Below are 25,781 nucleotides of genomic sequence, written 5' to 3'. Positions count from 1 at the left end.
TGGACCCAGAAATATCATGTTACATTCTAGCCTAAATTGTATGGATCAGGATTTTGAGGATCGGAGCAAAGCCAGTTTCCATAGGAAAGCTCGTCATAGATTACATTACAAAGCAGACACAAGCAGACAGAGAGATTGTGAGACAAGGAAAGACAGTATTGCTGCTATGAGTTCTTTGCAAACATTTGACTTTGAAATGGTACATGCAACGTCAAATGTCCAGGGGTTGTCTAAAGAGATCAATGGTACCATGAAGGTGAACTTTGAAGCAAGGATGCCCCCATGTTGTTAATAAGAGTATCATCTACAGGAGAATGATGAGAAAAGAGGCGGCCTCATGTGTAGAAGAGTACCAAAAGACATGTAAAAGAGACGGGTCACAGAACAATGAATCCAAGTTGTCAAAAAAACTAAAATTCAGCCTTCAACTTTGATCCTAATGGAGAAGAAACAAATTCCAGTGGTCAAAAAAAAGGTAAACAACAGTCAGAAATGCCCAATCCCAACTTTAAACTCATCAATCACAACATGAAAGAAGAAACCAGAAAGCGAGGAGCACATTCATTGCAGGAATGTTGAAGCTGGCCATGGCAAGGGAGTTTTGATTTGTTTTTACCAGCTGCAAAGGGAAGAAGATTGAAAATAGTGATGAGTCTGGAGACAGCTCGAGAGAGCAAAATATTCTGTACACTTTCCTGCCATTGAGTTGGCACAAAATTTATGATGCAAAGCCAGCCCCAAAAGCGCACAATTTTTTTCTTGGGGATATCTCACACCAAGTCAGCTGGTACGTATGGAGGAATGTACGCCAAAGATCAAAGCAGGCAAGCTGGTATTTCATCAAGGCAGGAGATAGCAAGTATACCAAATGATGGCACAAAACATTCGAGAGGACATTAACCATGGCAGTCAGGAATAGGCAGGACATCATTTATTACTTCGACGCACCAACGCTCAAATGAAACAATACCAGGCATAAGAAGATACAGATGGGAGACATTTAAACCATAAATGGGAGAATTAGAAGGATGATTATACGCAACAAGTAAGAACTTTATACGACACTCTTCAAAAGGCCAAAACAACCTATGGTTTGCCAAACAAAGCTTCAATTGCCCTACTTACTTAGATAGATTGACATAAAAATCAAAGCACAAAGGGTAACCTAAACAGGCCTACAGACACCTCTCACAAGGAGGTGAAGCGGAAACCTTGGAAACCGTCTAACAAAACTCTAGCCTACATAATGCATAATGTGTGTCCTTAGCAAACCCTCTTGAGTAGAAACTTAAATTATAAATGATGCACATGGAAAATCACAGCCCAAAGGGTGTGTGTCATACACTAGCCCAGACACCTCTCACAAGTCACAAGGTTGTACACAAAAATTTTGAAGACCGTCTTATAAACCCTAGTCTACATGAGATGCATCCTTATCAAACCCTCTAGAGTGGTACGCTTTCAATAAGCATTTTGATGAGGAGTTTCTTGACAATATATCATACCCATTCTCACGAACAGACCGTCTCAATGCAGCTCTCTCCTCTCCAGGCTTCCCTTCTTTTCTTTTCTCCATTTCTCTGGCCTGTTCCATTGCAGAAGACCCTTAATCAGAAAACAGGTCATTTCATTCAACAGCATATTTAATAGCTCCTGACCTTCCACTTGAACTTGTCATCTAGCATACTCCTTTGAGCATCAGAAAGCTTTCCCACATGTCTCCAAATATCATCCCCTTAAAAAGTCAAAAGCAAGTATGCATTCAGAGTGGACAACTTACTTTTGCAACACTGAAATGTCGCATGATTCCTTCATGATTAACCAGCTTTTTCAGGAGATTGAAAACCTTCTCTCGCAAAAATGATACTCATCAATGCACTCATAAACATTTAAATACCTAGTATTTTATAGGCCACTGAAAGAGTCTGCAGAGCAGATTTTCGAAGTTCCCCATCTCGTTCTGAGGTTAAAACAGCAATCAACTGAAGAGCCTTTGAGGGTCCAGCTATCTATTTCCACAGCAGGGAAAGTCAGGAAACATTGTATGTAAATACAACTCTGGAATTGGCTTTTTATTAAGTTTCAGTAATTACCTCTATACCATATCTATCAATCATGTAGCCCACATGATCAACAGACTCAATTCGAGTGCGATTATTTTTAGATTTTAGCCCCTCCAGAATGTAAACAAACAGCTTCGACGTGGGATAGATAAAGCATATTAACTTTGTCAACTCGCGCATTTTTTCCCGTACCTTTTCAATGTTATGTCCTGACTGCATGAACGCCAAGTAACATTCTATTAGCTGGCATACACGTAAACACTTAACAAAAGAAACCATTAACAGACTCAAGCGCCCCCCCCCCCCAAAAAACAACAAAAAGAAAAAACACACGCGCGCACGCACACACAATGATAATGAAAACAAAAACAAAAATGAATCCTCAAAAATTTTAAAAACCCGAAAGAATGACTGTGCTTACCTTCTCCACCAAACAAGGAAGTAAAATATTTGCTTCATACTCAGTCAAAGTGTAGCCCTCATTCTTCATGGCTTCAACAAAATCAGGTAAAAAATCAAGAACCTGCTCAATAAATAGAGTCAGTAAGTTTCATGTTGAATATGGAGGAATCTCTTCATGACACTTGACAATCGAACAATTACCTTCAATAAGCAAGTAGTATTCGACTCACAAAAGCGTAGAACTGACCATTTGAAAAGCACATCCACAAGCTCAATCATCTCTTTTGCATGATCTGGCACTGCCTGAAGAGAATGTACAAGGTCAGATCAATAGAATCTATCATTCCCTTCCATTCATTTAAGACAAGAATGATTCGCCTTCGTCAGTCTTAAAATATGCATCTAAGACTATTCAACATTCTCGACTTACTCCAATCCTAATGAATGGTCAAAATGATAATTATCCTGCATGGCAGCTGTCTCAAAGGACCCTTCAGTATCCTTTGCACAAACATCAGGAACTGAGAGACGATGCCATCGTTGATTCATCCTCCCATGCCATCTGGATTGACCTAAGGCAATCCACACAAATGCACCAAGGCTTGCATGGCTCTGTCGCTCTGTATATCCAGAAAACCCACATTCCCCACCCCCCAAAAAAAATGGCTCACGAGTCTTAAGCCTTTTCTAGAGGGACACCTAAATCCTCCCTATTTCCATGCCCTCCAAGGTTGCTAGGTTTTCTTTTGAGCAAAATGGAAAACACATTAAGGGAACATGTTTAGGTAGGGACCAGGATGGTAAAGCGTTTACATCTAGATTATCAGCATTCATCGTAAACACCTAAATATGGTATGGAAATATACGGTCACCCAGTACAAGAACCTTAGTACTCTTCATCTGTGACTCTAGATGACATATATGACAAAGAGGCTGCTCCATGTCCATACCAAAAGTTCTGGCTCCCAAAGCCCAAAGCTCATTTAGATCAAAGACAGCGTGAAAGATAAATTTATCTTGAAAAACACTATCCTAAGCGACATGCCGAATGATGATGTTTTCTAATAGCATACCTACATGGAATAGCCATTTTTGGGTCCTTGTCCCCGTTCTATGTTCCCATTTCATCCCATGCAATGATTTTGAGTATGTTGTCACAAAGAATGGCACATCCGAGCGAGAATTCTGAAGAGGTGGTAACTCTAAGCTGATCTGATAAAAATTATCAAGAGCCACCCATAATGCCATTTATGCAAACCAACAAGATGCATTTCTATTTAACTATCATGAGGACTCTGAGACATCCAGAATTTAAAGACAAGGCAAATTACAGGCTTCTACTGCCACTCATGCAGCTAAATCTGTCATAAATTTCCTGTGTTCCTGCATATCGTCCGATCTAAAGCCTATCAATTTGCTCGTATCCATCAGTTTAAATTGAGCATGACTTAATACACTGTTGGCAGGAAATGAGACTTTTCTAAAGAGAGAATGATAAGACGCCTGATCAGCTGATATAGTTACCAGAAACTAACAATGGGACACTACAAAATGGAAAATTTGATGGGTGTGGGGTAACAGAAACAAGAAGAGATAGATATCAAGATTTTGCATCCATGATGCTAAATTGTTAAAATAGACAAAGGATATGTCTTCTGGTAATTCTGTTCCAAATGTGGGAACCATTACTATTTTTAGCACAAAAAGAATTGCACTTGACATGCAATCATACCAACAATACTTAATACGCATACTGGCCGTATGCTTGAGTAAGGCTCTAGAACCTACAACTAAAGCAAGCATACGATACAATCAGATAACTTTCCACGTTTATGATTGCTCAGTTGGGGTCCCCCCCCCGCCCCCCCCAAAAAAAAGAAAAAAAAAACCCAAACACATCAAAAAAAGGCTGTATTTTCTAGCTTGGTCCACTTGAGTAAACGCCGAAGCTTATAACGTAACCAAAACAGTCAAAAACAACCAAAAAACCTTCCAAAGAAAATTACCTTTTGCAGCATATCCAACCCGTCGACTTGCTTTCTAAAATCTGGACTAAGCATGCGCCAATGTAAATCCTCCCGAAAATACTTTACAAGATCACTCTGCAGCATTCAAGGTGCGCATTTTCAAGGAGTCGTGCATCTCCAAAAGGAACTAAGAAAAACCACAAGTTGAGACCTTAAACTGAAAAACGTGTTCAACAACTGACCTCTATTTCCTGAACCTGTTCCAGCCTCGGCTCTTCAAACTTTAGTTTTCGAGATATTGATCTTTCACGCTCCTCCTGTAAACCATCCACCAACCAGCAGTAAGGACCAATAAAACTACCCATATCTTTCAGAAAATGAAGACAGTACAGTAACATTTTGACACTTGTCAGAGATAACAATGTGCAAATCAAAATTACAAATACAAGCAAAGGACAGGTTAAAAAATCACTTTGTTTGAATCCTTCAGATTAAAGAGGGCCTGTCCCTGCACCGCTGCATCTTGGGCCGCAACAGCAGCAGCTTGCTTTGAGATTTTAACCGGATTGCCTTTCTGAAATCAGAGAAAAGACAAGTGGTCACGTGTAAATCACTACAATGATACCAAATGAAAAGCATCATAAATCTTCTTACTGCTGCTGTAGCCCGAGGTATCCCGCCTCCAGATCTTGAAGCTGGGCGATCTCCAGAACCAGTTGCGGTAGATTTGACATGTCTAGTCCCTCCCATCTTACCAAGATTGCCTTTATTTACATTTACCGAGTCCACAAAATCTGCAAAAGTTCTTTTGCTCAAATCCCAGATAAAAAAATATCCAGAATGCAGCACATATCCACTTAAAGCACCATACCAGAAGATCGCTGACGGTCTAGCATTGGCTGCACCATTGCTAAAGCGGTCCCGTGAAGATCTTTGATAGCTCGGCCAGCCTGTTAAATAAAAAATCCAAACAAATCCAAACAAAATTATCCTGCTCTGTCAAGAACCTTAAAGAGCCACAATTCCCATATCAAAACACCCTCAGGCAGACCTGGTCTGGCCCACATGTCTTGATAAGATCCATCAAGCACAACTCAGCTGCTTTCCTAACCTCTGATGATTTATCCTGCAGAAATATCATTCAACTGAGAAAAAGTAGGAGCCAGAAACTACATAAGGACTTCATAAAGTAGAAAACTCAAGTCATGTGAATGTACTTGCAGAGACAAAGCCATAGGCTTTATCATTTGAACAAGCTCAGCTTGATCAGTACACTTTCCCAATTGCCTTGTCACCCATTCTATAAGTTCCTTGCGACCATCAGCACATATCTTAGCATCTATCAAGGCCGGAACAACATAAGGGACCTGCAAAACAAAGATAAGGGTTAGTAGCTGCAAAGAGATTGAGGCATGACAAATCTATTTAGACTTACCAATTTCTCGAATTGTAGAACACCCATCCAAGCATCTAAAGTTTTGATAACTGTTTCTCGCATTAACTTTTTGTTATCACCCAAGCACTTCAAGATCTCTGTGAGGATACCCTGAGCTTGCAACCAAAGCGTGAAATTGATAAACAAAACAAAGGTAAAAATCAAACTAATCTAAGCATATGTCATGTAACCATGGGAGCCTCAACCAGCTGATTATCCTACCTTGCTGCTTTTATCGATAGAAGGGCCCATTGCACAGGCCAAGTTTCCCAAGGTAGTCAAGGTCATCATGACTAGATTCTTATTTGAATCACAAAGGCGTCCTTTTAAGCTTGCAAACATTTCCCCTACAAGTTTGAAATGCAATCAGCGTGACGCTTGGGTTCACTGTGATCGGGACTCATTCAGGAATCTTTGCTACAACTGGATACCTGTTCCTGTCGGCTGAATCCTTTTGTTTGCTTCTTCAATAATCTTGTTGATGGCTTCAATGGACTCCTGACGAGTCTGCACCCAAGAAAAAAGCCACTTTCAAGTACGCTTTCTAATGTGAAACAAAAAAAGGTCATCTAAAAATCTCTGACATTTACACAGGTGGCGGACACTCATATCTTCCTACATTGAAAAAGGTGGAAAGAAAGGTCAAAATGAACACCAGAGTACTACTAACCTTCCAATCTGGACTGCTCAGGTTCTTGATCAAAGAAGGAGTCAATTTTGGACTGATGTCTTCTCTAGGCAGGCCATCAGCACCCACAGCCCCAGAGCTTTCACCTGCATCCACAGCCCGAATTGCTCTTTTTGGGGCCAGGGTTGCTCCCTAATAAAGCACCAATCTATCAGACCTTGAAACTTTGAGCAGACTTTCCCCATCTATAATGCAACTATACATAGTCTTGAGTAAAAAAGGACCACACACACACAACCAAACAGACAGAAAGAATAAGCCCAAATTCAACCTTGAAAGGAAAGTGCAAGGTATAGTCTCATGGTAGCCACCATCAGCTCCATCATGCATAGTATTGACTAAATGCTACTACACACAGAAGCATATCACCTCGAAAGGGTTCTTCTCATACTCAGCATCAAGTGCACTTTGAAGTGCTGGCTTCACATCAGAGACAAATGCCTTTAAATCTGCATTAAAACTCTACACATATTAAAAGAAAGTAAATTCTGCAGAATCAGCTACAACTGCATAAGGTAGGGGCATGAGCAGGTACCCGGGCCGACAAATTTGTGAAGTAACCCTAGAAGTTTTATTGCAGCAGTCCTGGTTGCAGCAACACTAGACTGCAGTCCAACATCTTTTGCAAAATCGATGACATCCTGCACTGATATAAACATGTAAGACATCATAGTGAATCATTTAAGGTTTGTATCGTAGTGTTACATTAAAAGAAACAAGTGAACTACACATACAGCCACGAAATCATGCTTCCACAGCAGGCATTTCCAAACTGTTGAACCAGGAGCACAACCACCCAAAAAATCAATTACCTTCAATTTTACATGGCTAATGCCAAAATCTTCAACTGCGGTCACCATCCAGAGAATACCTTCGCTTAGCACTTTTGGGTTCTTATGTTCCTTCATGATTTTAAACAGCTGAAAAGGAGAAAACCAAAGTTTCTTAGTAGAATTTTTCTAGTTCTGGGCAACTCTCAAAACTAAAGCAGCACCCACAGACAAAAAATTCCAGAAAAGAAAACTCGCTCTATTGGTGGGTATATTTACCCGATCAAAAACAAATCCTGGACCAACAGCTTCACAGAAAGATGTGAGACATTTAAGTGCCTGAACTCTCGTTTTGATATCAGAGGCTCTTTCAGTAACACCTGCGGAGTCAAACCTATTCTTTAAAAACCATTTCAAAGTACCCAATCAACAGCAAATACATGCCTCAAACAGAAATACACCTACTTACCGACAATACATAACACTACACATCTTTTTGAAAAGGATGGTGAGCGATCGGCAAGATCAGACACGACCTCAATAACTTTTTGTTGTACCTGGAAAAGTGCAATATTTTGAATTTCTTATTAACACCTACATAGCTATGCAAGGGCTTATATATGTTACCTGCACATTCTTCTCCGCCCAGCCAGGTAAGACTGATAACAGGCGCACGAGAATTTCTGTCCGCTTGTCAACATTCTCCATCGTCTCTATCATTTCCTTGAAACTAGTCATTGCTGCATATAAAAAATATTATTAGTACGTTAAATTCTGGCAATTATACATTAAAAATTCACTTGAATGCACAGAGGGCAATCAGCAGCTTCAAATTTATAAAGTTATGCCTAGAGGCTTCATCACAATATCCCTCTATAAGAATGTGTTGGTCAAACACAGGTGTTGAAAATTTTTCACCAAAGGCACTGTCCGTCTGGGATACAATCTGGCATGAAGAGGGAGACCTTTTTCGCTGACATGAACAGCAAAAAGTAGTAGCAAAACAGCACTCTTGCAATTAACAAAATACTGGCCAATTTCATCTCAAGCAGTCCAGCTGAAACGTTTATTTAATGTCTCCAAACTTTATAATATTATATATTGCCATGTCTGAAGTCTTTACTGCTTAGAATGGGCACCCATTTCGTCCTCAATGCCATTATAGCAGACGAGCTAGCATCACACATAGGATGGAGCTCTCTGAAAGTCGAGGCATCATATACATATACATAGGCTATAGAGATTCAATGTCCTCCAAGGCAGGCACTTTGTCGCGACAGCTCATGTTATATCGATGTCTTCAAAAGCCCAAAGTGACCAATGAGACCAGAAAGTTACAATATGGTGGATCTGATACAAAGTCAGAGTAACAAAATAACAAAATGACAAAACAAATATACTATGGAATCCTGGACTGTCCAAGTTTGTTACAGGCGTCGGTCTTTGGGGCCAATATCTCTTGGCACGGAACTGGTCGGGCCGTGTCGACCCTCTTGTGATCTATGGATAAATTTGAAGTGATTCTCTGCTGTGTCACGGTAGAAGCTTGACTTGGGGTATCCAAGTTTGTTACAATATATGTATGTGTACAGGCGCCAATCTTTGGGGCCAACATCTCTTGGCACGGAGCTACGTCGGGCCATGTCGACCCTGTTGTGATCTATGGATAAATCTGAAGTGATTCTCTGTTGTGTCAGGGTAGAAGCTTGACTTGGGGTATCCAAGTTTGTTACAATGTGTGTGTGTGTGTGTGTGTGTATGTGTGTGTGTGTGTACACACATATACACACACACATATGTGTATATATACATACATACATACGTATACATATACGTACGTACGTACATACATACATACATACCTCCAAGGCGTTCCTCCCAGGCACTAATCTTAAATTTTGTAATTTTACCAGCTTGCCCAACCTAAAAAGAGGCATTTTACACAATGGAAAACAAAAGGGACCTTCAAGACGTTCCTTCCATACAGTGCTCTTTAAATTTGCAATAACATCAGCTTGAACAATCTCTGCAACCTTCTCCTCAATCTCCTCGAGGCTCATTTCTGCAGGCTGCAAAACGAGTGGTGAATCCCAAAATGCACAGTATCAAGATTTCTGCCAATAAAATAATATTTTCTCCCCACATTTGCAAGAACTTAGATGCAATTTTACCTCTACTTCCTCCGGTGCATTACTATTGGAATTCTTTCCTTGGGATGAGCCTCCCTCAGTCTTTTTGGAGGTTCCAGTCTTTTTACCTGATTGCTGCACATTATCTTAAAGAGTCAAAACATGCATAGACAGCTCTTCAAATCACGGAAAGCTAAGGATGAACGCAACAATGGAAAAACAAATTTCCAGAAGTATGCACAAAGAAGCTTTACACTAAAAGATCATGCACAGTCACATCTACCAGCATTCTCGCCTACCTTGACACTACTGCTCCATACGGCCTCATATGATTTGCATGACACTAATGTGAAAAAAAGTAAGTGCACCACTGCCCGAAACAAAATCCCCTGCACTTGATAATTGCTTACAAAAGATCTACCTTGAAAACAATCTTCACATTGCCTCATTAAACCTAAAACTTAAATGAGATTGAGTTACAACCCAAACATCCTTGCAGGCCTCGTGTGCAGCACTAGCCTTGCATATTATTAGTTGTTTCTTACATCACCATTTGAAAACCAAGGCTAAACTTCAAAAGGTAACCGCCTTTTGAGCAAGGAACAAACACTAATATATGCTTTTACAATAAGCTCCAATCAAGATATCACAAAATCAACTAAGGCCCGTGACTATATGGAGAGGGAGAAAACACCCTTAAGAGAGAGTGCAGGAATTCAAAAAAGACAAAATTTTACATTTAAAAAAGTTTCTGTAATGTCTACTGCTTCAGATTTTCAACAGGCTCACTCCCCCTTACCACAGGCTGAGGCGGTTTTTTGCCTGTTAGCATGCTTGCAGCAGATTTTCGTACTCCTCCACCATCCACAACCTGACAATTAAAAACAGACAAAAGAGACAAGGTAAGCCCAGACAACCATTGAGGTTCAGCAAGTTTTCACACAGAGTGACAGTAGCCATTACCTCCGAGGTCATACTAGAGTTTCCTGCAGCTGAGCTCCTTGTCATCACTGCAAAGAGAAGCTTGGCCTTGAAGCAGAATGTTTAAAATCCAATTGAGTAAAAAAGGCAGACACGGGTAAAAACGCATAAGCAAACGAAACTATTACAGGTCCTAATTTGACATGGCACACCTGCTGGGGTAGCACCTGTTACTATTGGCCCACTCCCACCAGAGCCGATCATCTCTGTCAACTTTTTTTTCCTCACCTCATCAAGCTTCTCCAAAGATCTTTCAAGTGGTCGCATCCCCACCATCTGTAGCATAAGAAACATAGATCATCTGTATAATCTGGCAGGAAGTTTTTTATAATGATGCATTATGTTCTTGCACTTCATTTGCAAAAAATTGGTGGTCACACCTTTGCTATTCCCGCAAGGGCGGAAAAAGCAGCATCTCTAACCTCTGGTGTGCCATCATTCAAACTCTGCCACGTGCATATTCCAAGGAGAAACAATTGTTAGTACATGTAGTAAAACCAAGAAAATTCAAAAAAAAAGAGTTTGGCAAGAACCAACTAACCTCCATCAAGATCGGGATGTAGTCCTTATGCAGTTTCAGAACTGCTGCTTTAGGGCTTGATTCTATGCATGTTGTGATCCAAAGTAGAGTCAAAGAACGGACTGATGGTACCTTATTTTTGGTGGCTAATTTGACATCTGCAGGACAAAAGGTAACTAGCTATTGAGCGTATCCATAACATGAACAGAATTTCCAGTATGGATGAACATGAAATTTGAAACAAAATAGTGAAAACAAAATCAATGACGACACTGAAATATTACAGCAATACCCTTTTCCTACAAGAACCCATTGAATGTTTCAAACTGCAACGTGAATTGAACGCTCCATTCCATATAATAACCATATTCTTGTATTACAAGTTCATTCAAAAACCATGGCCATAACCATGCCTTTCAGCGATAGAAGGAATCCAAAAGACCCATTAAATGTTTTAAACTACATCCTTCAAGAATATAAATTAAAAGCAATCTCCCTTGTATTGCAAATTCTCAAGTATAATATCGTTCTCATATTGTTTGTCAAAATCTTACTCATAATCCAAAAAGCATTATAGATCAGCTACAAGATGGTTGCAAAATCATAGAAATATGGAGACAATCTTTGCAATGGATTCGAAAGGTAACTAGCTTATTGCCAGCGAGTAAGGAATAGAAGACAAACTGCCTAGAATGAGGAATGCAAACACACAGCCTTTAGGAAAAAGCATCCAGAATACTAATCCCAGACTCTGTAATGTTTATAAACAAAGTAACGATTAGCACTGTAAACTTCTGAAAACCAAGTAAAAGCTAACTTCAATATGGCCCACTAAGCTGCCAAAACCAAACATTCGCTCCATGGCATAAAACAACTGCATGATTCACAGCAGTTCCTACAAAACTTTACCACAAGCTTCTTGAGTTCGAATGTAAAACGTGACACATTAGCAAATCCCAACTTACCTTCCACTATGTCAACTAGCTGAACGCAACCACTGGCATGTATTGCCTGTAGAGTTTGTGTGAGGGCTTCAACCATCACTGGTTTCTTTTCTTTCAGCTTCTCCTGGAAAATACAGAGAAACCTATTCAAAGCTTGCATCACAGAATGTAAACCACCTTCTCAAAACTGTCTCATTTGCAGATAATGATATAACCACCTCAAAAAGTGTTACAGAACAAACCCGAAGTACACAGTAAGCACAAAAACAACAAACAGGAGATCAAGAGGCAACAGGAAGGCTTTTACGAGAATCCAAATCATTCCCATGCAAAGAATACTGTACCAGTAAGACAGGTAGCAACAACCTCGATGGGTTGCTGAAATCCTTCCGCAGCCCCTTGGCTAGGTTTCCAATTGCTTGAACAGCTTCAACTCCAACAGCAATGTTTACATCTGTGATAAGCTGGGTGGCTCAACTCAAAAAAAACGGTCAGGAAAACATCCAAAGGGGCCCAATTTGTTTCGACAATCCTAGTAACAAAAGACATACCTTTTTCAGGGTCCGACAAACTTCACTAAAATCACCAGGGGAAATTTTTTTCACCGAAGCTAGTTTTGTAAGCTCAGCTACAGCATCTCGTCTATCTGACCACTTGGTGGCCTTCTGTGCTAGCCCAGTTACACAAAAACAGAAAAAACATACCTTCTTAGCATTTGCAAGTCAATATTAAACAGAATTAATCAAATGGACGCATGCACTGCATATGTTACCCTGAGTATGAAACTTGATTGATTTACTAAACAACAAAGAAACAAATTTAATAATGTAAGCATCCAGATAAAACCTGCTTACCACTCCCTCCCAAAAACCACTTTTCTCTAAAGGAACCAATATGTCTACTGGGTCTACCAAATCATACTCGTCAATCTCTGAAGGACCTGAGCAGCAGTGACCAAAAAATAATAATATATTAGAGCGATGGTGATCATAAGTATAAAAAACATTGATCAAAATCAATAGATGACCAGTTGCAGCAGCCTCGTCACAGGCCACAGCAGGCCCAGATGCCTCAGCTGTAACATCCTCTTCAGACTCCTTGATTTGTTCAGACCTGTGCTGAAAAACATTTTGATCAGAGACACTATCTGCGTGTATGATATTCAAAGTAAAACATCTAAGACCACGATAAAACCGTTTCAAAAGTGGACTATGCACCCAACCCCCCTTCGCTCTCTTTTTCCAAAAAGGGTACTTGAAAAACAAACCAAAAGGGTCACTAAGGGGTTAAAGTATGGATGCCAAAACAAGAAAGACGTCCCCCAACAACTCACTTCTTGCAGCTCATGATGTCAAAATATTGTCCATTAAAGTGATGCTTGATACGAGTTTGAATATCTCTCACTCTAAGCACTTGCTCGTATATTGGAGGTTGAGAGGTCTGTATAGCTTTACTAGCCAAAATAGACTACTCTTAGCTTGATTTTACAGAGCTCTCTTTCTAGCGAAATCCCATTTGCAGTCAAAGTGGGCTTCCTGCCCCTGATTATCATGCTTTCAAGCAGCTTACAATAAATTTGAGCTTGGTTGATTCAAAAAACATTCAAGGTCATAAAGAAAGCCTAGTTAGGGAGATGTTAATTATTTATGTACCAAACGATACCTACGGCTTTTTCATGTGAACATCCGTGCATCGCTCTTCTAAGATCTACAGGGAGGGAAGGGACACAAGGAAATGAATGACACCTCGTCTAGCATGGCTAATCAAGCATATGCTCAAGAAATTCTCCTAGCTCTTCTAAAGCAAAAAATAGGGATAAACACACATCAAATACCTCAACATGGCTACCCTCAAGTTTAGAATAGTCAAACATCTACGATATCCACTTGCATGGTCTTTTTTGTCTTGCAACTTGCAAGCAAGAAGTTTAGTGTCTTGTAGTGGATACGAGAAAGATACATTATTGGAAGCTTTCTACTTGGCCTTCACATGTGAGGCTTGGAATTGTTCAATCAATTTTGATTGCATACATACAGTTCTTTTTGCCTTTAATATATTGGTCTCTCGACATAAAATGGATACTTTCATGTGTGAAATATTGGAGCAGTTTTCGAAAACTAATCAGCAAAAGAAAGGGCTGAGATTATTGTCTATGGAGAAGCTATGCCCTCCAAGAAAACATGGGGGATTGAACATTCTTTATATTCATATCAATGTATTGAAACGGAAGGCGATCTTGCTGTCTCGGTTTATTCAGGAAAACGACCTTGGACACAAATGTCGGCATCATTGTGCACGCACTAGACTATTTCAGAAATCTGCTTTTCTTGCTTTTCCTCTGCTTCTTCCGCCTTTTCTCATGCTCACTAGAGCTAAAGGACGACGAACTGTTGAAACTCTCTGAAGACGAAGAAAAATCTCAAACATCCTCGAAACGAGCACGCTTCTTGGGTCTGCTTGCCAACTTGAAACTCGACTTCTGGCCCAGATAACCGGGGAAATCCAACAATTTCCTTTTCTTCCAAGAGTGCTTCAACCTTTCATTATCTGGTTCGTCTTCTTGTCAAGAGCTCTATGTAACAAACTGCTGACGTGTCGACCTACTGAAGAACGGAGCTACCGGCCGAGCGGCCTAAACCCTAAGAAGAACAAGTAACAGAAGAAGTCCTCCCAACTTATGGGGACCCCGTTCGATGGGGCCCCAAGTGACATAAAGGATTAAAATAAAGCAGGACTTACACACAGAGGAAAAGCTGTACGGCAGATTTCCGAAAATAGCGCTTGAATGATGATGTGGCAAGCTGTACGGATTTTCGTGTTTTCCGCTGGCTGATGATGTGGCAGGCTGTACGGATTTCCGTAAATTACGCTGGCAGCGTTTGGCATTGCTTTTGGGACCAGAAGCTTTTGAGTTTTGAAGGCTTTTCACTGTAACTTCTTTTCACGCCAAGGGCCTTTAAATATGAGGTTAGGCCTGGCATTCTTCCTGGAGAAGGTGCACAGTCTAGAGTATCGGCTTGTATTGTGTTGATGCAATATAAAGAAATTCCGAAAGGGGCGCCAAGGTTTGGGGCCAATACTCTCTAGGATGAAAGGGTCGTCTCTCTCTCTCAGTTCTGTTTCTATTAAAGTGCTAAAAGTCTGTTCAGTCTGTTCTTTTCTACGGGCACGTGGTGCCCATCTTGTGATAGCTCTGTCCAACTCTCTTTGCGTATACAGTTTCCCCTTTTCTGCACTCATCCATCCTTTCAGCTTTCTTCCCGACCTGAGAAGAAAAACAATGGCCTCTCGCCATCTCGCATGAATCTCATCCATCGGGTAAGTATTCAGATGCTTCACATATTTCGGGTTCTGGGAGTACTTCATTGATCTTTCCACACACATGTTAACCTGCAATTGACTTTTGTACTCTACTCTGTCAAACTCCCCCTTCGAAAATTTGTCCGTGGCTGGCATTTCAGGGTGGCCTCAACTCTATGGTTCTTTTATGAATTAATAGCCCTTGAGCCAAAGCGATGAAGACAAGAGTGCATCCGATGCGCAATGGACTAAGGGTAGGAGTGGCTAATAAGTTCGAGGCAAGGACACAAAGATTCCTTGACAACAAAATCTAAACTGCTCTGTCAGATTCTCCTCGAGAACCTATGTGTACTACAAAAGGGATCGGATCCTACGTAGAAGAAGAGTCTTTTTGAGCCCGAATGCCACTGTTACAGGCTTGGAAATTCCAAGAGAGAAATCAATAGCAACACACGAACAGAAACTGCAAAATCACTGAACTTTACGCGCGCGCACGCGAGAGAGAGAGAGAGAGAGAGAGAGAGAGAGAGAGAGAGAGAGAGAGAGAGAGAGAGAAATGAAATCTTATATTAACGTCTTCAAAAGGACAAAATGACCTATGAGACCAAAGCGTTACAATGTGATGGATCTGATACAAAGTCAGAGTAACAAAATGAAATCACAAAATGATAAAATATAAATACTATGAAATCCTAAGCTGGTAGGTGTAAACTAAGCAGCTAGGATAGCTAAATCACAAGTCACAAGAGATCCAGCATTGGTTGCTAGCAGATCTCATCAATCTCCTCCATGGTCAACAGTCTGACAGGGTGTCATGCAGGTCGGGCCAAAGATCCGAATCCTTTGATGTAGCCTCAGAGAGAGAGAGAGAGAGAGTGAGAGAGAGAGAGAGAGAGAGAGAGAGAGAGAGATGAAATGGAAATGTTATATTAACGTCTTCAAAATGCCAAAGTGACCTATGAGACCAGAAAGTTACAATGTGGTGGATCTGATACAAAGTCAAAGTAACAAGATGACAAAATGACAGAATGATAAAATAAAATACTATGGAATCCTAAACTGCTAGGTGTGAGCTAAGCAGCTAGCTGGGATAGCTAGATCACAAGAGATCTAGCATCGGTCGCTGGCGAATCTCATCAATCTCCTCCATGGTCAATAGTCTAACCGAGCGTCGTGCATGTCGGGGACCAAAGTGGTCACGATGGTATATGGACTATTATTGACAGATTTAGCAAACAGGCTCATTTCATTCCAGTGAAGAAAACAGTCAAGGCGGATCACTTAGCGAGACTCTTTGTGGCCCAGATTTTCAGATTACATGGCATGCTTGAGACGATTGTTTCCGGCAGAGACCCCAGATTTAGGAGTTTGTTTTGGAAGGCAATTTGGGAGAACATTGGCACGCGGTTGCAGTTCTCGTCATCGTTCCACCCGCACACTGATGGGCAATCTGAGATTGCAAATTCAGTGGTTCTAGATTTATTGAAGTCTTATATCTCTGATCAGAAGACTCAATGGGAAAAGGACTTACCTTTGGTGAAATTTTCCTACAATAACATGATACACTCTTCGACGGGGAAGGCGCCATTTGAGATTGTTGAAGGTGCTGCAAAGGTTCCACCCTTCCTAAACACGAAAGATAAGATCTTTGAAGCGGATGAATATACGTGAGATTTGGATACGGCTTTTGCCAAGGTTCGCGAGACTTTGCAGAAGTCTCAAGAACGACAGAAACCTCTCGTCACCACGGAAGGCCGGCTCGCACTGATGGATGGAGGAACATGGAGAAACCTCTCGTCTCTATGATCTCGCGGCTCATTAGAGCCAAGGCATCAATACCACTTCCCATTATCTGAGCAGAGCTAGCGGCTCCCCCACTAGTGGTTGAGGCGCTCACCAGATCAATCTCCTTCATACACCGCACATGGGAACTTCCTAGAGACAGATATGCCCGCATTGCACTTGAGTCCTCTCGACAGTTAGACATGCAGGGAAAGACAGCATGCTGGTATGGAGAGATGACATCATGGTTTCAGGCACATGGGTTCAACATAGACAGGTTGCCACCCTTCCAGTACTCATTGGATGCACCATCTCTCACTCTTACACAATTCGAGATCACCAGGCTCATCCACCAAGACCTGACCCAGTTAGACACAAGGAAGACATGGATACAGCCAACAGAGGAGCTGGGCACGAAGCCCAGCTCGAAGATGGCTTTCTACAGAGAGAATCTTTTCCAACTTACGGAGGATGGTTTTGTGACGAGACCCAAATACATCGACACCCACTTGTCTCATGGGATACGATGTGCTATTGGCCAGTTACGCACATCTTCTCACAAGCTGCGGATTGAGACTGGGAGATACAAGAAGGTACCAGCAGAGGCCAAGACATGCCCCTTGTGTGACATGGAGCCTGAGACAGAGTTGCACTATACATGCCGCTGCCCCGTCTACTACGAGATACAAGGCCGCTTCCATTGCTTGTTCAGAGAGGGTTTTGGACCACTCTCAAGAGTCATGGGATACGAGGATCAGAGATGCCTCGGTTTGTGCTTGCTCTAGCTACGCAAACACAGAGATAGCCTGATGAGTGGAGAGGCTAGCCAGCCTGATGAGTGGAGAGGCTAGCCAATCTCAGAGACGGATCATAGATTTCTTTAGAGCAGACACGGGACAGCTGCAGGAGCCACCCCCACAGCAAAGCTTCCTTTCGTCTCACACCAAAGGCACGTTAATTGACCGAGCGATTGAGCTGGGGAAACCCAGGCGCCCACGACTGCGGAGGACTAGACACATCGACGGAGGCTACATCAGAAGATTCGGAGCACTCTGGCCAGGCATGCACGACGCCTACTGACCATGAAGGAGATGGATGAGATCCACCAGCGACCGATGCTAGATCTCCTGTGATTTAGCTATCCCAGCAAGCCGCCCATTTTGCTTAGTCTAGGATCCCATAGTATTTTTTGTTTCGTTGTGTTGTTATTTTGTTACTTTGACTTTGTATCAAATCCACCACATTGTAACTTCTTGGCCTCATAGGTCACTTCGACCTATTGAAGACGTTAATATATTCATCTCTCTCTCTCTCTCTCTCTCTCTCTCTCTCTCTCTCTCTCTCTCTCTCTCTCTCTCTCTCTCTCTCTCTCTCTCTCTCTCTCTCTCTCTCTCTCTCTCTCTCTCTCGTCCGTACTCTATCGTTGCCCCTCCCTTGCCATACCTCCTCGCGTTCCCCCACTCGCCCAGCTACCACGCCCGCTGCTAATGTGGATGCACACGTGCGCTTAGTGGCTCTTTTTCGGACGGCGATCAAGCATGAGGAAGCTGAACGATAAAGCCGACCCCCTAGAGGATGCCATTCAAAAGTGCAAAGAGGAAATGACGGAGACCATTACCAAGATGAACCGCAATCTCTTGGGCACAATAAACATGCTCGAAGGACGCGTGCTGATCCAAGAGAGCAAGATAAATACGCTGGAAGACCGAGTGACGACTCAGGATGAAGAGATTGCGTCACTCAAGAAAGATCTCGCCGAAGCACGATCAAGAAACACACTGGAAGAGGGCGAAGTGCAACCCTCAGTAATCGAAGAAATCAACACGATCAAGGAGCAAGTACGGGTCATCAAAGAGGGAGAAGAGCAACACAAAGAAATGACGACTTCTTGGGTGGATGTTCTTACCAAAACTCAACAGAAGGCGGATGAAGCCGAGAAATGGATCAAGGTGGCCAAGAAAGGAAAAGGCAAGGAGATAACGCCCACGTCCACACCCACTATCATTAATCACACACTAGAAGAGGAGCAAAGAAGACGGGTGCGCGCTTTACATGTGAGAATTTGCAGTCTTAAAGACAAAGGCAATGTGGACGAAGAGGTAAAAGAACTCATAGCCTTGATGGGGGTTCATGAGCCGACGCACACAAGAGCATGGAGAGTGGGCAACATAAAGAAAAATGGAAGCAGTGGGGAAACCTCAAAAGAAAGAGCACTCATCCTCCGTTTTCCCTCCATGGAAGCGAAGAAGTCCTTCTTGAAGAAAAGACCAACTCTTAGAGAGACGGGCATCTTTCTCGGGGATGATCTCACCCTCTTGCAGATCGCTCATATGCAGGAAGTAATGCCGGAGATTAGAGCGGCAAGGGGAAAAGGCAAGATTGCCTTTTATCGAGATGGAAGAGTGGTAATACTAGAGCGACGCTCCACATGACGGTGCGAGACTTATGGGACCACACTCAAAGCGGCTGACTGGAACTGTAATGGATCTATGTGTCTTGATGTGGGTGCTTTTGAGGATAGCTTTACTGGAAGAGACATCATCATTTACTCTGAGACACACCAAGCCCCTGGGCAATCCATGCCTCACATCAGTGGATACAGATGGGAGACAGCTTACAAATAGGAACACACTCACAGCACAGAGGACGAGGCTCGGAGGGAGTGGCAGTGTTATTTAGAGAGGATCTGCAGCCATTGATACATATAGCCCGCAGGGATGAGCAAGCTAGGTACATCTGGGTGAGATTGAAAGCAGAGACGGGCAGATATCTCTACCTTGCTATTTGCTACTTCCCCTCGAGTACATCAGTTTATGCATCACCCAGAGGACAGTCCCCTTTCTCTATTTTGGATGATGACATATGGGAGTTCTCTAGAGATGTGACATTATCATTCTAGGGGACTTCAATGCTAGGACTGCCCATCACCAGACAGTGTTTTATGATACTTCACAGGAGATGCTAAGAGAGCTAGATGTTGTAGAGACGGCCCTATCCAGACTATCACACGATGTGGAATATACTGAGTACGGGCGACACCTGATAGACATCGGCACCGCACATGGATTGGCCATCTTGAATGGCCTACAGAGATTTCCTGCTGCGAGAGGTTTCACATGCTTCCCACAAAGACATGGAGCCAGCACAGTGGACTATGTCATGGCACAGCCGAATCTCATCTCTAGTATCCAGGATCTCACAGCTGGGCCCAGACCGGTGGGGGTGGCAATGGATCATGCTCTGGTGTCAATGACCATCTCCTTCCAGTTCAGTGTAGCACACAGGCCATGGGTAGTGCCCCTACTCGCTACACCTTCACACGGGAGACGGATTTTGTATACATAGACGGGATCTACAGACGCCTATGCACTCAACACCCGAGGCGACCTGTAGAGGAGCTAACTACTATACTGACACAGACATTACATGATACAGCAGCAGAGGCATACCCACACACCCAACCTGAGCAGAGACGTCGATCAAGGAGCATGCCTCAGAACAGCCGGTACAATGAGGAGTGCCGCCAAACTAGAGCAAAACTTCAAAGCGAGGTGCTTTTGGGGGACGTCACTCACAGATTGACTTCCGACGCCTGGTGCGGCGGAAGAAGAGGGCTTTTTTGGCCCGACTCGAGCAGGATCTATACCAGCTATTCTTGAATCAAGACTCGCGTGAGGCGTGGCGGCTCTTTCATGAGCAGTCCCCCCCCCCCCCCCCCCCCCCCCCCCCGCTATTTCCTCCACAGAGACCTGTCAGTACGCATCATCTTTGTACACAATACCTGGACAGCCGCCCCTTCCCAACCCCCCCGATCCATGCCCACACACATGTGCTTTTTTCACCGCTGAGATGGGTGCCAAAGACCTACTAGCAGAGCTTCTAGCAGTTATGTTTAACCGTGCCATGTGTGAGGGCCTACCGGACACTTGGAGCCTATCTACGATTGTACCTATCTTCAAGTCAAGAGACCCCATGGAGCCTGGGAATTATCGCACTATCATGATTGGACACACACTAGCACGGTTGTATGCATCCATTCTTGAGCAACAACTGAATAGATGGGCAGAGAGGGAAGGAATGCGTGCAGCTGGGCAGGCAGGGTTAGGGAGAGGCTTCTCTACTCTTGACCATATCTTGACACTCAAGGCCATCATCGAGGAGGGCAAATCTCATGGGAGACGGATCTATTGTAGCTTTGTGGACTTCCGCAAAGCTTTTGACACAGTACCCAGAGCTAGATTGATGCGCAGATTACACGAAATGGGAGTACCCACAGAGCTCATTTGGGGGATCATGGCATTGTACAGATCAGTAGTAGGGCATCTACGCACCCCTGAGGCACTTTCTACACCGGTTCACTCCACTATTAGGGTGAAGCAGGGCTGCCCGCTCTCTCCTACTCTTTTCGGTATGTATGTGGATGAGGTTTTTGACTACATTGAGAGCGATGGTGATAGAGGTGCACAGTTGGCAGGGACATGGATTCCACTTTTGTTATATGCTGATGATATAGTGTTGATCTCCGAATCTCCAGAGGGAATGCAACGTCAATTGGATGCTTTGCATAGGTTTGCCCACGAAAGTGGTTTGTCTATCAACCTTGGTAAAACCAAGGTTATGGTGTTTAATAGCACCCCACAGTGGATCAGGAGGTCAACACCTACATTCACATACGGCCAAGAGATTGTGGAGTACACAGATGCTTACACTTACCTTGGAGTGGTTTTTAGCGGACCTGCATTCTCACTCAGAAGAGCAGCAGAGACCAGACTGACTAGAGCCCACGCAACATTGATTAGATTGGAGAAGATGTGTTCGCAGGTTCAGTTTCAGGAGCCCCGGACGAAGCTCTGGCTCTTTGACACTTTGGTGGCTTCAGCAATGCTCTATGGAGCTGAGATATGGGGACCTTCATTGGATCACCACGGAAGGCAAGGTCACACAGATGGATGGGGGAACATGGAGATCATCTCTATGATATCGCGGCTCATTAGAGCCAAAGCATCAGTACCACGCGCCATTATCCGAGCAGAGCTAGCGGCCCCCCCACTAGTGGTGGAGGCGCTCACCAGATCAGTCTCCTTCATAAACCGCACATGGGAACTTCCTAGAGACAAATATGCTTGCATTGCACTTGAGTCCTCTCGTCAGTTAGCCATGCAAGGAGATACAACATGCTGGTATGGGGAGATGGCATCATGGTTTCAGGCGCATGGGGTCAGCATAGACAGGCTGCCACCACCAATACTCATTGGATGCACCATCTCTCACTCTTACAGAGTCAGAGATCACCAAGCTCATCCGCCAAGACCTGACCCAGCTAGACACCATGAGGACATGGATACAGCCAGCACAGGAATTGGGCACGAAGATGGCTTTCTACACAGAACACTTTCTCCAGCTTACGAAGGATGGTTTTGTGACGAGACCCAGATACACGGACACCCACTTGTCTCATGGGATACGATGTGCTATTGGCCAGTTACGACATCTTCTCACCAACTGCGGATTGAGACTGGGAGATACAGCGGAATACCAGCAGAGGCCACGACATGCCCCTTGTGTGACATGAAGCCTGAGACACACTTGCATTATACATGCCGCTGCCCCGCCTACTACGAGATACGAGGCCGCTTCCATTGCTTGTTCACAAAGTGTTTTGGACCACTCTCAAGAGTCATGGGATACGAGGATCAGAGATGCCTGGGTTTGTTCTTGCTCGAGCTGCGCAGACATAGAGATAGCCTGATGAGTGGCGAGGCTAGCCAGTCTCAAAGACGGATCATAGACTTCTTCAGAGCAGACACGGGACAGCCGCAAGAGCCACTCCCACAGCAGAGCTCCCCCACGTCTCACACCAGAGGAACACTGATCGACCGAGCGACTGAGCTGGGGAAATCCAGGCGCCCACGACTGCAGAGGACTACACAACATCTCAAAGCACTCTGGCCAGGCACACACGCCGCCCGGTCAGACTACTAACCATGGAGGAGATTGATGAGATCCGTCAACGATCGATGCTAGATCTCCTGTGATTCAGCTATCCGAACAAGCCGCCAATTTTTGCGTAGTTCACATCCACCAGTCTAGGATCCCATAGTATATATCTTTGTTTTGTATTGTTGTTATTTTGTTACTCTGACTTTGTATCAGATCCACCTTGTAACTTTCTGGTCTCATAGGTCACTATGGCCTTTTGAAGATGTTAATATAACATTTCATTTCATCATCTCTCTCTCTCTCTCTCTCTCTCTCTCTCTCTCTCTCTCTCTCTCTCTCTCTCTCTCTCTCTCTCTCTCTCTCTCTCTCTCTCTCTCTCTCTCTCTCTCTCTCTCTCTCTCTCTCTCTCTCTCTCTCTCTCTCTCTCTCTCTCTCTCTCTCTGCGGGCCCCTAGACCAACCACCAGTTGAGAGAAAAACTATGTGCAGCTTGACAGAGAGGACGGCGAGCATTATGTGGCGAGCACGCTGACGAGGACGAGCAGGCCTGAGGGGAGGAGACTGAGGCGAAGGACGAGCTCGTCGCGCTGCCAACTTGCTGGACGAAGGACGAGGGACGAGCTCTCTCTCTGTTCGACGAGGAACGAGGGCGAGCTGCTGGTCGAAGGCGAGGCAAGCTGCTGGACCTGGTCGAGGGCGAGCAGGTGGACCTGGTCGAGCTGCTGATCCTTGTCAAGAGGGTGAGCGGCTTGCCAAGGGCGAGGACAAGGGCCCTAACCTCTGAAGGACGAGGGCGAGCTGTGCCAAGGGCAAGAACTAGCTGCCTACCAAGGGAGAGGGCTAGTAGAGCCAAGGGCGACCAGACGAGACCAGTGCCAAGGTGAGGACGAGAGCAGTCAAGTCAGCTAGGACGAGGGCGAGGACTTGGTGACGAGGGCAAGACCAACCAAGGCGGAGGCCAGACCTCAGCTGGTGAGGGCCTTGACTCAGTGCTCGCTTTGTTCTTCTCTCTCGGATGGACCAACCAGTCGAGGATGGTGATGCAAGTGGCTTCATCACGCCACAAAAAATGAAAGCGACTATTAAGCGGAGGAACAGAGATAGCATACTCTCGCCAAGCTCATTGCGGGCAGGGAAAACCATCAGAATCCAAGATGATTTAATGATGGAGAGGGTTCAAGTGATGATTAAATATGAGCTCAGCTTTATGAGAGATGACATCACGAAAGAGATGTACGCAAACGCAGAGAGTTATAAGAATTCTGTGTATGCAGATATGAGGAAAGAATTCGATAAAGCGATGCTTGGTCAGCATGATGAGATGTATCTATCTATGAAAGGGGAGATGCAGGCTCTAATGCGGGCAGAAGTGAATGTAATGGAATGTATTATGCAGAAAAAGTTGGATGAGGCAATTGCAAGCTTTGAATCTTGGAAAACCAATGTGGAAAACTGCATGAAGGAAAAAGATGCAGTGATTGAAGAGCTTAAAGGGGAACTTGCAGCGTGCAAAATTATGCCCAAAACGGAAGGGGGAAATCAGCCCTCGATGTTAAAGGAGCTCGAAGATATTAAGGAGCAGGTGAAAACTCTGCGCGAAGGGGAAGAACTAAACTCGAAAGAGGCTTCCTTATGGGCGGAGCGCCTTTCTAAAACACAAGATAAAGTTGACGAAGCAGAAAAATGGATTGAAGGTGCAAAGAAAGGAAAGGCCCGGATGCCAGAAGCCGCACAGACTTCTACCATCATTAATATGACCATTGAGGAGGAACAGAAGAGGAGGACTAGAGCCCTCCATGTGCGTATTACTGGTATCAAAGACACCGAAAATGTAGAAGACGAAGTGAAGGAACTCTTGCAGCGCATGGGCATCCCGGAACCTATGCACACAGGTGCTTGGAGAGTAGGAAAGAAGAGAGTGGATGAGAAGGGAAACGTCAAAGAGAAAGCACTTATTTTGCGTTTCCCGACTTTGGAAACAAGGAAGGAATTTCTGAAGAAGAGACCAGCACTTAAGAAAACTGGAATATTTATGGGGGATGACCTTACTTTAGCACAAATAGCACATATGCAAGAGTTGATGCCAGAGATCAAGGCAGCAAGGGAGAAGGGAAAAATTGCCTTTTACAGAGGAGGGAAAGTAGTGGTTTTGGAAAAACGCACAGCATGACGGTGCAAGACATATGGGACCACACTCCGGATGGCGGCATGGAATTGTAATGGATCATATAGGCTGGATGTGGGTGCCTTTGAAGATAGCTTCAGAAATAGAGACATTGTCTTTTACTTGGAGACACATCAAAAATCTGGACAATTGATGCCAAGTGTGACTGGCTATTTATGGGAGACAGCTTGTCGGCCAGACGCTAGATCCCAGCATGGAAGTCGAGGTTCAGGAGGGGTAGCAGTCTTATTCAAGGAAGAGTTACAACCGCTATTACAGATTGTCCGGAGAGATGACCAGGCAAGATACATGTGGGTGAGACTGAGAGCTGAGACGGGCAGATTCTTATACATTGTTATATGTTACTTTCCCCCTAGCACATCAGTCTATACCTCACCTAGAGGGCAATCCCCTTTCTCTATACTTGATGCTGACATATGGGAGTTCTCTAGAGATGGAGATATCATTCTCTTGGGAGACTTTAATGCCAGGACGGCCAACTCCCAAACGGTATTTTATGATACCTCGGAGGAGATGCTTAGAGAGATGGATATATCGGAGATGGGACTTGACAGACACTCACAGGATAAAGAGCACACAGAGTATGGGAGATATCTCATGGAGATGACAACTACGCATGGTCTGGCCATACTTAATGGTCTAGAGATTTTTCCTTCGTCTGGGGGATTCACATGCT

The 25,781-nt window shown here is 43.8% G+C and overlaps 1 protein-coding gene across 1 annotated transcript in view; it reads right to left on the bottom strand.

Moving 5' to 3' along the window:
• MOR1 (ARM repeat superfamily protein) overlaps positions 1–25,781 on the bottom strand; it is an 84,292-nt gene that overhangs the window by 4,837 nt on the left and 53,674 nt on the right. The window contains exons 7-41 of the mRNA XM_086484007.1: positions 12,927–13,012; positions 12,754–12,839; positions 12,451–12,564; positions 12,244–12,363; positions 11,921–12,023; positions 10,977–11,113; positions 10,816–10,881; positions 10,588–10,711; positions 10,418–10,464; positions 10,254–10,325; positions 9,497–9,589; positions 9,289–9,394; positions 7,953–8,065; positions 7,795–7,882; positions 7,605–7,705; positions 7,368–7,475; positions 7,091–7,196; positions 6,925–7,004; positions 6,538–6,687; positions 6,299–6,374; positions 6,090–6,214; positions 5,868–5,978; positions 5,650–5,799; positions 5,484–5,558; positions 5,304–5,382; positions 5,087–5,226; positions 4,905–5,006; positions 4,675–4,749; positions 4,472–4,567; positions 2,667–2,768; positions 2,485–2,586; positions 2,094–2,276; positions 1,898–2,009; positions 1,659–1,735; positions 1,506–1,585 (exon numbers count right to left, since the gene is read on the bottom strand). Of these exons, the coding sequence (XP_086340133.1) occupies positions 1,506–1,585; positions 1,659–1,735; positions 1,898–2,009; positions 2,094–2,276; positions 2,485–2,586; positions 2,667–2,768; positions 4,472–4,567; positions 4,675–4,749; positions 4,905–5,006; positions 5,087–5,226; positions 5,304–5,382; positions 5,484–5,558; positions 5,650–5,799; positions 5,868–5,978; positions 6,090–6,214; positions 6,299–6,374; positions 6,538–6,687; positions 6,925–7,004; positions 7,091–7,196; positions 7,368–7,475; positions 7,605–7,705; positions 7,795–7,882; positions 7,953–8,065; positions 9,289–9,394; positions 9,497–9,589; positions 10,254–10,325; positions 10,418–10,464; positions 10,588–10,711; positions 10,816–10,881; positions 10,977–11,113; positions 11,921–12,023; positions 12,244–12,363; positions 12,451–12,564; positions 12,754–12,839; positions 12,927–13,012 (3,585 nt within the window). The remainder of the gene's footprint in view (positions 1–1,505; positions 1,586–1,658; positions 1,736–1,897; positions 2,010–2,093; positions 2,277–2,484; positions 2,587–2,666; positions 2,769–4,471; positions 4,568–4,674; positions 4,750–4,904; positions 5,007–5,086; positions 5,227–5,303; positions 5,383–5,483; positions 5,559–5,649; positions 5,800–5,867; positions 5,979–6,089; positions 6,215–6,298; positions 6,375–6,537; positions 6,688–6,924; positions 7,005–7,090; positions 7,197–7,367; positions 7,476–7,604; positions 7,706–7,794; positions 7,883–7,952; positions 8,066–9,288; positions 9,395–9,496; positions 9,590–10,253; positions 10,326–10,417; positions 10,465–10,587; positions 10,712–10,815; positions 10,882–10,976; positions 11,114–11,920; positions 12,024–12,243; positions 12,364–12,450; positions 12,565–12,753; positions 12,840–12,926; positions 13,013–25,781) is intronic.

This window comes from Adiantum capillus-veneris, chromosome 2 (genome assembly GCF_014529385.1).
Source record: "Adiantum capillus-veneris isolate H3 chromosome 2, ASM1452938v2, whole genome shotgun sequence".
In the NCBI taxonomy this organism is placed as follows: Eukaryota; Viridiplantae; Streptophyta; class Polypodiopsida; order Polypodiales; family Pteridaceae; genus Adiantum; species Adiantum capillus-veneris.
Note: the sequence above shows the minus strand (reverse complement) of the source record. Positions and strands in the feature narration are given on the sequence as shown.